This window comes from Anolis carolinensis, unplaced genomic scaffold, assembly GCF_035594765.1.
Source record: "Anolis carolinensis isolate JA03-04 unplaced genomic scaffold, rAnoCar3.1.pri scaffold_10, whole genome shotgun sequence".
NCBI classification, from domain to species: Eukaryota; Metazoa; Chordata; class Lepidosauria; order Squamata; family Dactyloidae; genus Anolis; species Anolis carolinensis.
Window position 1 is genome coordinate 18,767,467 of NW_026943821.1, and position 16,212 is coordinate 18,783,678.

The 16,212-nt window shown below is 44.0% G+C and overlaps 1 protein-coding gene across 1 annotated transcript in view; it reads left to right on the forward strand.

Annotated features, from left to right (window-relative positions):
* Positions 1-16,212, forward strand: part of grik3 (glutamate ionotropic receptor kainate type subunit 3) — a 211,166-nt gene that overhangs the window by 146,593 nt on the left and 48,361 nt on the right. Inside the window, exons 5-7 of the mRNA XM_008119888.2 lie at positions 5,011-5,064; positions 12,850-13,023; positions 13,214-13,357. Coding sequence (XP_008118095.1) covers positions 5,011-5,064; positions 12,850-13,023; positions 13,214-13,357 — 372 coding nt within the window. The remainder of the gene's footprint in view (positions 1-5,010; positions 5,065-12,849; positions 13,024-13,213; positions 13,358-16,212) is intronic.

Consider the following 16,212-nt stretch of genomic DNA (forward strand, 5'->3'; position numbering starts at 1 on the left):
ATGGTCAACAGTGACAACAGGGAGTGGACTCTTGCGGGTTCTGCGTGGGCCTCTGTTTCCCTGGGGACCCTCACCTTGGGCAGCAGGCCTCCTGCCAAAGATGGAAGTCTAGTTTTCTTTTTTCAAACCAGAAATCAGAGTAGAGTTGCAGCCTCACAAATTTGTGATTGTTGTTGTGATTTGCCATCATGTCAGCCTTTACTGACAGCCTGCAGGACTTTGGCCACCATGGCCTTGGGACAGTGACCCCTGGTTTCTTACTGTGTTTGGGACATTGATGGCTTCTGTGCTAGATTTCAAAGGACCTCTCCAAGGTGCTGCAAAAATTGCACCTTGGAGAACACCATGATCTTGAAGGAGAGACGTCAGCAGAGATAAAGCGAAGTACAGAAGAGTCTCACTTATCCAACATAAATGGGCCGGCAGAACGTTGGATAAGCGAATATGTTGGATAATAAGGAGGGATTAAGGAAAAGCCTATTAAACATCGAATTACATTATTATTTTACAAATTAAGCACCAAAACGTCATGTTATACAACAAATTTGACAGAAAAAGTAGTTCAATACGCAGTAATGCTATGTAGTAATTACTGTATTTACGAATTTAGCACCAAAATATCACAATATATTGAAAACATTGACTACAAAAATGCGTTGGATAATCCAGAACGTTGGATAAGCGAGTGTTGGATAAGTGAGACTCTACTGTATAAATAAATGCAATAATAGTAATATGCATACACAAACACAGACATACTTAAATAATGATTGCATGTCAAACTTAATTCATTATTACTATGCATGCTGGAACTCAATTGACAGACTCGTATTTTTAGACCTGATTTTGCCCATCTGCTTATTTATTAATGTATGTATGAATGTTGTTGTAATTAATTAGTTAACTAATTTTAATTGACTTGCATTGTATTTTATATCTTATGTACGCGTGTTTTATTGTAGGCCGCCTTGAGTTCCCTGTTGGGTTAGAAGGGAGGGATACAAATGTTGTAACAAATAAATAAATAAATAAATAAAACTGTACACCATACATCTTAACTTTAATTGCATATAAGTAAACTAAAATCATAGTTTAGGGGCCCCATTCCCATCTTGGATGGAGCCTTTGAAGTTCAAACTAAAACCCAGAGTGGATTTCCTTCTTATGTCTCTTGCTATAAAAACCACTAACCACCTGAGGCTCTCCAACCATAAATGCATCAGAGGCAATTTTTTTTCCGTTGAATAGTTTTTTATTGATTTTCCAGAAATTTAGGGAATTACATTACAAAAATTGTGGGGAGGGGAAAGGAGAAAGAAAGGAAAAAGAAGAAAAAATACAATAAAAAATAAAAATAAAAATAATTATTACACACAGCCAGCAGACAGCAAAAAAAAAAAGAAAAAAAAGGGGGGGAAAGCCAAAAAAAAAAAAGCATACCAATCACTTCCGGTCGATTCCACAGGGATAGTAATTCATTTACATTATGCTATGAATTTTCTCTGCCCATATCCCCGCACATTCTCGGTCCGACGCATGTCTATCTTTGCTCTGACCAACTATTCAAAATTAATCTGATGTAATTTTTTTTTTTACTGGTGACCAGTTTGTCCTTTGTTTTTTGGTATAATCTTGCAGTAAAAAAAGTCCTAGTATCCATATCCATGTATTCCCTTAATTTGGTGATCCTTGTGTCTTCGGATGGGATATCTTTCGAACGCCATCTTTGAGCTATTAAAGCATCAGAGGCAATTTGTCATGCCCCACATCCTTATGTCTGACATGAGCCCCTTCCTTCTTCCCTTGTTCTGACGCAAACAGAATAGAAATTCAATGGACCTCCTTTACCAAACCAAAAATGGAACAACTTCGCAGTCAGTCTGCGGGAAGCCTTTACAATGACTCTGAGTCATGAGGCTGCTGAATAAAGGCACGTGTGGCATGTTTTGCTGGGAGGGCCCCTCCTGAATGATCCCAATCGCGCAGCTTGTGCTTATTGAGAATCTTCCCCATTATCCTCCTTGGAAGGGTTCGGTCTTCTTGGCGCTGCTGCCATCAGCATTCCTTCCCAACTATTTTGGTGACGGTGCAACCCACGAAGTGTTTGCGATTTGTCCTCATTGATGTGATGCCGTTGACAAAGGTTTTGCTCTCCTCCCCACCTGCCACCCACTTCGCTAATTGAACATTTTACCTCTGCAGTGTTCCTTCAACCTGGAAATGTTTCCAATTAGGTCTCCCACAGTCACTAAGAGCAAGCCTCCTCCCCACAAGGAAAGGGGGCACCTCCGGAGTCGGTTCCTCAATTAGCTACCAATGTGGGCAAATGGGAAAGCCTTGCCGCACAAAGCAGAATGAGCACAAATTTCCCTCACCTCAGTGCTGTTTAATCACAATGTCTATTAAATCCTGTTACTTAGGCCAGCCCCCAAAAAGCATGTGGAAGAGGGAGCCAGCATATGGTGCCCCGGTGCCCCTTTAAATCACGGTGCCACTTTATGCTTCTATCGGGGAGACTCTCCTGGGCAACACTTATTCTTCTGACAATGTGTTGGTGCATCTGTTTAGGCCCAGGAGTGGTATGCAAAAGCAGTGCGCTAAGGCTGGCAGGTGCTATTTTCATGCCTGGAAGTGGGAGGCAGCCCTGAAGGCTGGAGCCACCAAACTGTGGGCGTGACACATAAGTGTGGCTTCCATTACGCAGCTGTTATGCAACGGAAGCATTCAGCTCATTCAGCAGAGTCCTACAAATGCTATTGCTTGGCATGAGTTGCACATTCCTGGGTGGTGTGCAGCTCTGTCAGCACCTTCAGTAGGTCAGTTTGCAGTGCCAAAAGAAACCCCTGCACATTATTGCATATCAGCAGAGACGCATGGGCTGGTGCACCATTGGCTATGCAGTGCCAGCCCTCACTATAAGAAAACAACAATATATATAAGAGTGGTGTCATACAACCTACAGAGTATGATGTGAGTATAGATTTGCATTATGCATACAGGAGGCTGGATCTCAGCTGAGGTCTTGTTGGCCAGATGCTGGACCAAGAATTGGTAGAATCATATGAAAATGTTGCAAGAGAGAGTTGTGACAGGTAGGGACTGTGAATTATTATTATTACTAATAATAATAATAATAATAATAATAATAACAACAACAACTTTATTTTTATACCCCGCCTCTATCTCCCCAAAGCGGACTCAGGGTGGCTTACATGGGGCCAAGCCCGAATAAAAACAATCTATATATATAAAAGGGTAATGAAATTTCGGCCTAGGACAAAAAAACAAAACTACACATCCCAGAAACACTAAACTTGGCAGCACAACCCCTCATCCATGCCTCTACGTTCATACAACAAAAAGAAAAGAAAAATTAGAGGGAGAGGAAGAATTGTTTTTATCCAATTGCTGCCAGTTAGAAGGTTAAGCTCCGCCCACTTGGTCTCCTAGCAACCCGCTCAGCCCAGGGGACAGGCAGAGTTAGGCCTCACCTAGGCCTCTTCCACACTGCCTATAAAATACAGATTATCTGATTTGAACTGGATTATATGGCAGTGTAGACTCAAGGCCCTTCCACACAGCTATATAACCCATTTATAATGGACTTAATGTCAGGGGAAAACCTTGACCCTTGACCTTAACTACCACCAATTCCTCAATACTTTATTTCCCATACCACCATACTTCACCACAGCAACGCGTGGCTGGGCACAGTTAGTAACAATATAAAACACAACAATAGACAAGAGACATGCACAATTATAAAAAATTTAAACATTACCCAATAAAAATAAATGACAAAAACTTAATAAGAATGAGAAGAGGAGTAAATTCATCCTTCAAGAGAAAAATATTGATTTTACTGTGAATGTAACAGTCCTTTGTTTGATGGTTTAACAACGCCTTTTGTATCTGTTTTCAAATTGATGTATTGAACTAAATTTAGGTGTAATGATTTCTGTATTACTGTAATAGTGGATACTTGTCTTTGTAGTTCCAGGAAACCCATTTTCTTTTTTGGTTTTTAAAAACCTAATAAAAACATGGATTAAAACGGAGAGGTTGTAAAAATAGACTGGGTAAAGTGCACCATATAAATATTGTAAACACGAGGTGACAAAGTGCTGCAAATTCTTGGAAGTGCAAATTGGGATGGGAGTAGACCCTGTGTTTATATCAAGTTGATAAAGGTAAAAAGTGCAAACCGGTATGAAAATGGTCATGGATACAGGATTGTTATGGGGATGAGCAATCTTTATCCAAAGGCCTGGAGCCTCCAGATGGCATAGTGGACTAAGTAACTTTAAGGTTGGGTTGCTGACCTGAAAGCTGCCAGGTTCGAATTCCACCCGGGGAGAGTGCGGATGAGCTACCTCTGTCAGCTCCAGCTCCATGCGGGGACATGAGAGAAGCCTCCCACAAGGATGGTAAAAACATCAAAAACATCCGGGCGTCCCCTGGGCAACGTCCTTGCAGACGGCCAATTCTCTCACTCCAGAAGCAACTCAAGTTGCTCCTGACACAAAAAAATATATCCAAAGGCCTGAGTGAAGAGTCAGGTTTTCAAGCTCTTTCTGAATGCTACCAGGGTGGCATTATGCAGCTCGAGACTAGAGCTAGGACCATAAAGTGCTCCAGCAGGTTCTGCTGCCAACTAGTGTAGGCCCATGGATTTCATCATGAATCAACATAGAGTCAGATCTGATTGAGTCAGTGGTTGAGACTATGAATAGCAGAGTCGTGTGGCCCTCAAGACAATGTCAGACTGCAAATCCCATTGACCCACTGCAACATAGTTGGTGTTACAACTGCAGTCAGCTACATCTAGAGGATTGTAGCAAGTTCTGGATCTTCTTTGTAATCAAACCCATGGAATCCAAGTCAGCAAATGCTTTTTTGGGTCCTAAGATGCCAAGGAGTCAGCCAAACTGGCCATCAACAAGGCCTGACTTTGGAGATTCTCTTTGAATCCTTCTTTCCTAACAATTTCCCATCTGCTTTCCTCCTCAGGCCATGGCGATGGGGATGATGACGGAATACTACCACTTCATCTTCACCACTTTGGTAAGGCCTATATATCCATCTTCCTTTGGCTTCCAAACCCTCTATGTTTCAATGTGTTTCACGGCCGGAATCACTGGGTTGCTGTGAGTTTTCCAGGCTGTATGTCTATATTCTTCTGGAACATGGTCATATTTTATTTATTTATTGTATTTATATTCCGCCCTTCTCACCCCGAAGGGGATTCATGGTGGATCACATTACACATATAGGCAAACATTCAATACCTTTTAACATAGAACAAAGACAAGACAAACATAGGCTCTGAGCGGGCCTCGAACTCATGACATCCTGGTCAGAGTGATTCATTGCAGCTGGTTGCAGCTGGCTTGCTCTCCAGTCTGCGCCACAGCCTGGGCCTACATAGAGGGTTGCCCTGAAAACTCACAGCAACCCTCTATGTTTCATTTCTTGGTTTGCTTTCAATTGGGTTTTGGAGTTGTTTTCAATCTGCTGTTGAAGAACAACACTTCCCCACCATCCCCAAATGACATTTTTTCTTGCATGTTGCTCTGAAAGAAAGCACTAGGAATATATAATAAGCAAACAAACAAACAAACAAACAAACTGAAAAGCCCTGAACGGAGCTTGCTTTTGCTCAGACTGGGAAAAGAGCAGATGACCGCAATGCTGCCGCTCAAAATAGACCAGCAGGTCTGTGACTATTATTAATATTTTCTGTGTTAAAAAAATGCAGCCAGCCTGTTACATGTTGGCTCAGCGAAGTGCGCACATGCGCCTCGAGAGCGGATCCAGCCCCAAGCTATTTCCTCCCCCGGTTTGGTTTTGCATCTTGTTTGGGCATCTGGCCAGACTTGGACAGTTTCACTGCTGAAGAGCCACAAGGACAGGAGGCAGCCATCATGGTTGTATATCATCTAGATCTGTGCAATCTATTTAATCTATCTGTTCGTCCATCTGAAAAACATTTAATATGTTTACTTCCCCAACTCAGAAAAAATGTGCAAGCTTTGGAAATGGCCAGATTCTTACAGCAGGCAAGAAAATGGAAAAGCAAATCATGTCGTTGTTGTTGTTGGCCAGAGAAGATGACACCCTTGAAATTGGGGAATTGAGGAAACTCGAAAACAGCCCTCAGCTAACAGCTTTTAAACTGATTTTTGCAGTGAATTTCTAATCCAAAGAGGAGATTTTTGTAATGATGAGAACATAAACACTTCAGTGGCAGAAGTGGCTTCTATGTGAATCCACTCTGGGTTTTAGTCGGAAATTGAGAGCAGTAGCCCCCGGTGGTGCTGCGAGTTAAACTGCTGAGCTGCAGAACTTGCTGACCAAAAGGTTGGTCATTCGAATCCAGGGAGCTGGGTGAGCTCCCGCTATTATCCCTAGCTTCTGCCAACCTAGCAGTTTGAAAACATGTAAATGTGAGTAGATAAATAGGTACTGCTCCAGCGGGAAGGTAACGATGCTCCATGTAGTCATGCCGACCACATGCCCTTGGAGATGTCTACCGACAATGCTGGCTTTTCGGCTTAGAAATGAAGATGAGCACCAACCCCCATTGCTTAGTGCTGTGGAATCCTGAGATTTGCAGTTTGGTGAGGCACCAAAGAGGAGAAAGATCTTGTCAAACTCCAACTCCCAAAACTCCATAACTTTGAGCCCTGGCAGTTGAAGAAGGGCCAAACTGCATTCATTCCACCGTTTAGTCCCCAGCCTCCATGGCTGAATTTCCCATTGTGCCTTTGCTGTCACAACAGCCTTGTGAGGTAGTCCACTACAGCTCCTCACTCATAAATGGAGAGATTATTATTATTATTTTATTATGTCACAGCAAACAAGATAGATATGCTGGATTTCGTATCACAAAATCACAAGTTGAACACTTCCCAAGTGTCTAGGACTGTGTGATGTATTTTCGGATGATGCGCACAGATCCCAGTAGGGTGGCCTTTTGCAGTTCTTCTTATTATTAATATTATTATTATTATTTTATTGTATGACACAGCAAACAAGATAGACATGCTGGATTTCATATCACAAAATCCCAAGTCGAACACTTCCCAAGTGTCTAGGACTGTTATTATTATTATTATTATTATTATTATTATTATTATTATTATTATTATTTTATTATGACACAGCAAACAAGATAGATATGCTGGATTTCGTATCACAAAATCACAAGTCGAACACTTCCCAAGTGTCTAGGACTGTGTGATGTATTTTTGGATGATGCGTGCAGATCCCAGTAGGGTGGCCTTTTGCAGTTGGCTAATAATAATAATAATAATAATAATAATAATAATAATAATAATAATAATAATAATTTATTTATTCATTCATTTCTATCCTGCTTTTCTCCCATGGGTGGGATTCAAAGTGGCGTACAACATATAAAATTCGTACAAATACATCAGATAGCAATACATGATAAATTAAAATATCATACCCTGATATAAAAACTCAATTAACATATCAAATAAAACAATGTTAAAACTTACAACAAGCACCATTTAAAGAGTGGATGATTAAATTTTAGGGGAATCTATAGGGAAAATCTGAGCGATTGGCTTTATTAACTTGAATATTCCCATTTGTGTCTTGCACACCCTTTCTTCCTTCCCTCGTGGAGTGTAAGGCAGCCAAAATATGGGATCCTCATTCCTCCCCACCAGGCAAAAACCCATCTATGAAAACATCTGTATTAAATATATGTATATATTTTTAGACAGAAGTTTCCCCCTTCCTGCCAAATAAAGCAACATGTTAATTAGTCCAGCCACCGTTATCTCTTTGCCGCAGCTCTGCATCACTCTTTGATAACCTCCCATTAATTGGGTCCCGATGAGGCCCTGGGAATAAAATAAGTTTTGGGTTTTATTTTATGTATTTACTTGCAAATCAGTTTATGCAGGGGGGAAAAGCCCGAAGGTGAAGATGAAAAAGGGGTGTGTTGCAAAGGGGGATTATAATAAATTAATAGATAAGCAATTACAATTAGTGCCACTTCCCCAAAATAACAGCTGTATCGGGGGAAAGATATTTCCTAAGCCGAACGTTCCTCCAGGCGCCGTTCTTTCCGGAGCCGTTTCTTTCTCCCGGATTAGTCTGTTGTGTTTCACTAAGAGGTCCCCAAAGGAGCCTCCTTCGCATTGGGTTCCAGAGAACAGCTGGTCTTTGAGTGTGAAACCTGGCAGGAGGGCATCCGGGAAGAGATGTTGGGAATGGAGGGAAGGGAAGGGCTCCATTAACGTGGCAAAAAGATACCCTGTGTGAAGGAAGAGATGAAGGGGGCACCTACACTAGGTAATGAATGCAGTTTGACACCACTTTTACTGCTACGGCTCAATGCTATGGGATCCTGCAAGGTGTCTAGCCTTCTGTAACACTTCTGGGCAGCGCAAACACTGGGAACCAACACAGAAGCCAATATATCTTTATTAAAGCAAATAAAGTTCCAAAAGGAAATAAGCAGCAAAGTAAGAGTAGCAATTGACTTTCCAGGAAAGATTAATTTTAGTCCAATAAGATAAAGTCTTATGTCCAGTATTAGAGTTCAAAATCCAGAAACCAAAACACACTCAAACTCCATCTGAGTTTTGAGTGGGGAAAAGAGCAGGAAGCAAGAAGAGTCCTCTAGAATAAATGTCCAAAATAGGATTTCAAGGCAAGGCAGAAACTAGATTTTCAGGGGCTGAAACGCAATCCAAACTTGGCAAGAAGGTAAACCAACACCCGGTCTACTCAAGAGTAAGCGCACCATCAGGCCGCTTGGAGCTCAGGATCAAGAGACAACGATGCTTCCCAGTCAGAAGTTGACACCGCGCAGAAGGTTTCCAGCGCAAAACTTTTATGGAAATTCATAAGCTCCCCCAGAGCAGGTGCTGGACTCCCCAATTCTTCCCAAGAGAACTGGTCCACCAAAGACATCGCACCAGCTGCCTGCCTTCCTAATTCTTCCCAAGAGAACTGGGCTAGCCATAATCGCCTCACTCCGCTAATCTGGGGCTTCTTCGCAAACTTTGCTTCTGAGAATGGTCTGTTTTTAGAAAAGCCCTTCGATCAAACAGTAAACCATCCGGAGAACCCAGGAGAGGCGGCACTGCCTCAAGAGCATCCTTAATTGGCTCTGGCACGGAACTGTCAACAGTAGGCATCTGGAAAGGAATTGAATCTTGCTGACTTGGGAAAAAAAAACCCAAGTCTTCTTCAGTTTGGTCAGCAATGGCCGCGGGGTCAGGAGCCAAAGGTGCCTGAGACATCACGCCTTCCTTGCCAAAGAGGGCTGGTGCCTCAGCAAACTCCAGCTCCCAGGATTCCATAACATTGAGCCAGGGCAGTTAAAGTGCTATCAAACTGCATCATTATGGAGTGTAGATGCACCCAAAGTCTTTTTGGGTTCTTTCTCATTCTGTTCCTGTTGAGAATCTGTGAGCTGTTAGGCTCAAAAATAACCCTCTTTGTGAGGTAGATTCCCAAGAATATAGCAGAGTGCAGAAACACGCCTTCCAAACAGCAGGAAACTTACGTGAGGTGAGCTAAGGGAAACCTTTCTTCTTTAGGATGGCAAAGGATTGCAAAGTCAGCTTAAAAGTTCAAAAGGTATTTATTGAGGTAAAAAGAAATCCATTGTAGATAGAAAAAGGATTTGGAGCTAACTAGATGTCTAAGCTAGCTTCTAAGGTAGGTAATGTCACGACCCAGGCTGCAGGGCACCAATAACCATACACAGAGGCCAGAATCTATCTAATATCTTTATTGAAAGAATATATAAAGTTAATAAAAACAAGTGTAGAAAATAGTCCAGAATTAGACCTTTCAGGAAAGGTCAGAATTAGTCCAGAAAAGCAATGTCCAATAAGAAATATTAAGGTCCAAAGTTGTAATCCAATAACCGAAACACTCACTTTGCCAGGCAAAGTGAGGGGAGATGACAAGGTCCTTTAGTCCATAAACTTGAGCAAGGCTAGGAAATAACTTGATACTTGAAGCAAGGCTTAAAACGTGGAACAAGGTAACAAGGAACAAGAACAAGGTCCGTGGAATAACTTGGTAAAATCCGTGGAACAAGGCAAGGATTGGTCCTGGAAACAAGGCAAAGTCCGTAGATAAACAAAGGCTGGGAAGCAAGGCGAAGGCAGGATAGCAAGGCAAGGCTTGAGCAGGAGCGAGGCTTGAATCGGAGCGCGCTGTCCAGACACAACTCGCTCCGTAGGCTGACGAATTGACTCCGCGAAGATACTCCGTGGGTAAAACACCTAAATAGAGTCTAACTTTCCCACCGAAGCAGTACTCTGGGAATCAGAAACGAAAGCTAAACTCTGAGACCAGATGTTAAACTCCTTAAAGATTCTCACGAGAAGCAGTCTTAATTGGCTACATTCTTAGCTGCAATTCTTGCACTCCTGCGCGAAGCTGAATCCAAACTTCTCTGTTGTTTACAAAACTCCCGGCGCAAGAACACGGGAGAAGTAGGTTCTGGGCTTGTTTGACATACTTCTGGGAGACAACTTTCTTGCAGGTGCAAGGTTCCCAGATCTGCCTGGGAAAGATCTGGCTGAGAGGAATCCAGTTCAGACTGGGAAGGTAAAAAACCCAAGTTTTCATCTTCATCAGGAATTACAATGTCCTGAGCAGGACTACAAGGCCCATGGGTCATCACAGGTAAGCAGGTAAAAATAACAAAGATATCTAGATAGCTACATTTTGCCTAAGAGAGTGGCAAAATGCATCCTTCTTGGTAGGAAGACAAAAGGAAGAAAAATGGCGACGACTGCATAGTCTGTGCCTTCTCTTTTTGGGGCAATAAAAATTCCAATCTACGTAGAGGATGTAACTTCATCCCTGCAGAGATCGCATTGCTAAAACAACAAAGTGAAGGGAGTGGATGTAAACAGGATAGAAGAGAGAAAACAGCAAAGCCTGTCTGGGTATGCATGGGATTATAGAGATGATTCCCTCAGTCTATTCTATCCACTACCTATCTAATAAATGAGACTTGTGTAGTCCAGGATGACTTCCAACAGTTCCTAAATGAAATAACTAATGGTTAATGGAATGCCAGTGCATGCAGTCTTGGGAGGCCCCATCTATGTGCATTCACATTGTGCAAATATCAAACTTTGATACTGCTTTAACTACAATTTCCCAATTCTAAGGAAACCTGGGTTTTGTTGTTTGGTGAAGGCTCCAGTCCAGAACCTTTCATTTCTGTGGTTCCTACAGTTTCTGCGCATGACCACCTCCTTGCCAATTCTTGGAACAAGATCTATGATCCAAACCAGTTTCTCCTTGGAATGATTTCTCCTTTCCTTGGGGATGCTGCCAATATCCTTTTCTCCCCTCCCGTCTCCCTTTGGCTCTGTTTCGATGTAAGGTCAGGATCTCAGGCCCTTCAAGGCCAGTAGTTCATTCTCTGCAGAGCGAAGATAGCCATTAAAGCATGTATTAGAGCAGGGATGGCCCAGATTCTCTCTGTGCCACTTGCGCTGTGTGCCAAGGGACAAAACAAGGCCCCATGCCAGCCCCAGCGCTCTCTTCCATCAATTGCAAAAAGGCAATCATTTTCAGATGGGGAAGTCGGTCAGAGAAGCAAGCAAGGTTCCTCTACTCTCTTCGGAGAACAATGTGTAAAACTGAGAGGGCAAATCTCATGTTGCCCAAAGGTCAGGGATCAAGAGCTAAATGTTGCAGAGGAAGAATAGAATGGGAAGGTTTTGGAAACCTTAAAAAGATCTCCGGTTCTGAAGATCTTAAGATGCTGTGTGAGAGTCCTTTTTGCTTAAATGTGGCAAAAAATGCCCCTGAAGACTGTTAAGTGCTGGTCTGCTCCGAGAGGAACAGAAGATTCTCAGCTATAAAAACAATCTGATTTTCAAAAGGCATAAAACAGCAAGCAAAAGATTCACTATCACAATACCTTTATTAGACCACTCAAATAACACAAAACACACTGCCTCTTGCTTTGGAAACTCACTGGATTCATCAGTATTTGGGATGCCATTCCAGGGAAATTTTTTGTTTCTTGAGAGAAGCAAGGAATAATTTTGGCCATTTCCTTCTTGCTATGAGAAAGGGTTGTTTCTGTGCAGAATTTGCACAAGGCTGGTTTGGTGAGAGAGCATCATTTTCTGCAGAGGAAAATACATTTCTGTGTATTTTCTGCACAAAACAAATCCCTAAACATGACTTTTTTTCCACCTGAAATAAGTACAGTATATAAGTACAGTAGAATCTCACTTATCCAAGCCTCGCTTATCCAAGCTTCTGGATTATCCAAGCCATTTTTGTAGTCAATGTTTGCAATATATCGTGATATTTTGGTGCTAAATTCGTAAATACAGTAATTACAACATCACATTACTGCGTATTGAACTACTTTTTCTGTCAAATTTGTTGTATAAGATGATGTTTTGGTGCTTCATTTGTAAAATCATAACCTAATTTGATGTTTAATAGGCTTTTCCTTAATCCCTCCTTATTATCCAAGATATTCGCTTATCCAAGCTTCTGCTGGCCCGTTTAGCTTAGATAAGTGAGACTACTGTACCTTGATTATCTACCGGGCAATCCCTGCACTGGGCTTCCATAAAATGCATGCAAATTCCCAGCAAAGAAGTGCCTGAATCTCAAGGAAGAGTTGTCAAGGCTCTAAAGCAGGCATGGGCAGACTTTGGCCCTCCAGGTGTTTTGGACTTCAACTCCCACAATTCCTAACAGCCTACCGGCTGTTAGGAATTGTGGGAGTTGAAGTCCAAAACACCTGGAGGGCCCGAGTTTGCCCGTTCCTACTATAAAGTGAGGTTTCTCTCTCTTTCCCCAAAGGATCTTTATGCGTTGGATCTGGAACAGTACCGCTACTCCGGGGTCAACCTGACAGGCTTCCGTATCCTCAACGTGGAGAACCCTCATGTTTCCAACATCATCGACAAGTGGTCCATGGAGCGGTTGCAGACGGCTCCCAAACCGGAGCCGGGGCTGATTTCAGGGATTATGATGGTACGGGGTCCTTCTAAATGTCCCTACTAATGTCCCCTCTGATATCTCCCCCCTTTCTCTTCGGGGACCCACCTGGGGAGATGGAAAGAAGGGGCAAAGGAGTGAACCAGAAGGACCTCTCCTTCTGGGTTGGCCCCTTTCTGGCCCACAGCGCCGTGACCGGAGGCAACGCCCTTCCCCTTCATTTTAGACAGATGCTGCCCTGTTGTACGACGCCGTCCACATCGTCTCTGTGTGCTACCAGCGGGCTCCCCAGATGACTGTCAACTCTCTCCAGTGCCATCGGCACAAGGCCTGGCGCTTTGGCGGGCGCTTCATGAACTTCATCAAAGAGGTAAGGAGAGGAGGCTCCTTCTGTAGGGAAGGAACAACAAGAAAGGAAAGACAAGACAAGACAAGGCAAGACAAGGAAAGGAAATACAAGGGAAGGAAAGACAATGAGTCTTAGAGTCATAGAGTCATAGAATCGTAGAGTTGGAAGAGACCTCACCAGCCATCCAGTCCAACCCCCTGGAAGAAGCAGGAAAATCTCATTCAAAGCACCCCCGACAGATGGCCATTCAGCCTCTGCTTAAAAGCCTCCAAAGAAGGGGCCTCCACTACAGTCCGGGGGAGAGAGTTCCACTGCCGAACAGCTCTCACAGTGAGGAAGTTCTTCCTGATGTTCAGGTGGAATCTCTTTTCCTGTAGTTTGACGCCATTGTTCTGCATCCTAGTCTGCAGGGCAGCAGAAAACAAGCTTGCTCCCTCCTCCCTATGACTTCCCCTCAAGTATTTGTACATGGCTATCATATCTCCTCTCAGCCTTCTCTTCTGTAGGCTAAACATACCCAGCTCTTTAAGCCGCTCCTCATAGGGCTTGTTCTCCAGACCCTTGATCATTTTAATTGCCAAATGGGTGGCCAGGACTGGGATGGGTAATGAGCTCTGAGGCAGGGCTGAGCCTCTATCCCTGTCCTGCAATGCCTTCCAGGACACAGGGGGCAGGGCTGGAGGAGGGGGCGGGGCCTCTTCCCAAGTGACTGACGGGGCTGAACCTCTATACCCCACTCCCATGTTCTAACAAACGACTCAGGGAAGGTATACAGAGGCTCAGCCCTGTCTCATGCTCTTGGGAAGAGGCCCCGCCCCCGCCCCAGCCCCGCCCTTTAGTCCTAAAAGGCCTCTCAGGAGAGGTATAGAGGCTCAGCCCTGTCTCGGGCTCTTGGGAAGAAGCCACGCCCCTCCTCTGGCCCCGCCCCCGTGTCCTAATAGGTGTCATCACCGCCCCCCTGGATCGCGCCAGTGCCCACCAGGGGGCGGTAGCATCTACTTTGGGAATCATTGGGATACATCAATGATGTTTTGCATAACTGCCATGTTAAAAATTTGGAGCCTGAAGGAAGACTCCACTTGCGGAAACAGAATTCCTATTTTGAGGGGAGGGATGCCCTTATGATTCCACTTTCCCATAGATCCAATTGGGTCTTCCCATTCTAACATGGTCATCAAGTGGAGCTGCTTTGGGAGTGAACATGGGTCCTCCCACATGCAATGTATGCACTCCCTTCCTGAGCATTGAGCCTCCCCCCTTCTCCTATCTGACACTTTCCTCTCTTGCAATAGTTTCAGAGCAAAAAGCAAACATCATTTGTATGGGTGAGTGTGTGCCTTTCCTCTCTGCCTTGTTGAGGAGTGTTTGCTTGGCACATCTGTCAGCCACTTAGTGAATAGCGGAGACTATCATAGGGAAATTGGCAGCCGGTGCACCTCTGTGTTTGCCGACGGAGGCTCCTCTCTTGGCAGAGCCACAGACAGGAGCAAGCCGAGCGTCAGGGGAGTGGAGGGGACTCACTTCATATTTTCTGGGCAATTACCACCACCTTGCCAGCAGTCCTCTTCATTTCCTCTCCTGGGTTTGGCACAAAAGGGGTGCGGCGAGCAGGGTTTGCACTGGCAAAACAGGGAAGAGGCTGGTTTAGCAGATCCTTGTGGCAGGAAGCAAGAGGTCAAATGAGGACTTTGGGACATCCTGGATGTCATCATTTATTTACATTAACCATGCAAAAAATGAATGTTGTAATCTGGCGTTCACTTCAAATACATAACACTGAGCGGGGACATCTTGAATGACATCATAGTCATGGGAAGGTTCTCCTCAACACAATTTCTGGGCATGTGATGTGTCTGGCTGGTGGCTTCCATGACTCTGGGTTGCTGAATCATAAAACCAGATCGAGGTGGAACCCAAGGGGCATCTAGTCTAACCCCTTAGAATCATAGAATCATAGAATAGTAGAGTTGGAAGAGACCTCATGGGCTATCCAGTCCAACCCCCTGCAAGAAGCAGGAAATCACATTCAAAGCACCCCCGACAGATGGCCATCCAGCCTCTGCTTAAAAGCCTCCACCACAATCCTGGGGAGAGAGTTCCACTGCCGAACAGCTCTCACAGTGAGGAGGTTCTTCCTGATGTTCATTCAGGTGGAATTTCCTTTCCTGTAGTTTGAAGCCCTTGTTCTGCGTCCTAGTCTGCAGGGCAGCAGAAAACCATCTTGCTCCCTCCTCCCTGTGACTTCCCCTCACATATTTGTACATGGCTATCATGTCTCCTCTCAGCCTTCTCTTCTGCCTAACCCCCCAAAGAAATCCCAAAGTATTAATTGTAGTTGAAGCTTGTGCTAAAACATGTCTATTACAGGAAAAACACAAAATGGAAATTACATCTCTAACGGCAGCTTGTTATTGTGTGAGTTGAAATGCAAAGAAGTAGTTGTACCCATTTTGTTACTTAAAAGTCCCAGTTGGAAGCATTGTTGTTGGCTTCCATCTCCAAACATGGCAAGAGGAAGAACTAAGCTTTTGGGTCTATAGATGAAGCTGGGAGGTTCCAGTTCATGATTGAAGACACAAGCTGTTCCTTGACACTGGCCCTCCATGAAGTAGTCCTGGAGACCTCAAAAGCCTTTGAGCTGACCCCAGGCCAGTTAACCCATGACCTCAGCTAGTATGGCCTCTCCACCTGGCCCTGCCTCCTGAGTGGCCTCCAGAGGCCAGAAATATCGGCGATTCTCAGCTGAAGTGGAAGCGATTGCAGGGAGCGCCGCTCGAGTTGCCATGGAGGACGTTCAAGGGCTGACCTCACCATTGTGTGCATGGAAATGAGAGGCACTCCATGCATTTGAGGATGGCAGACAAAAGGTGAAGAAG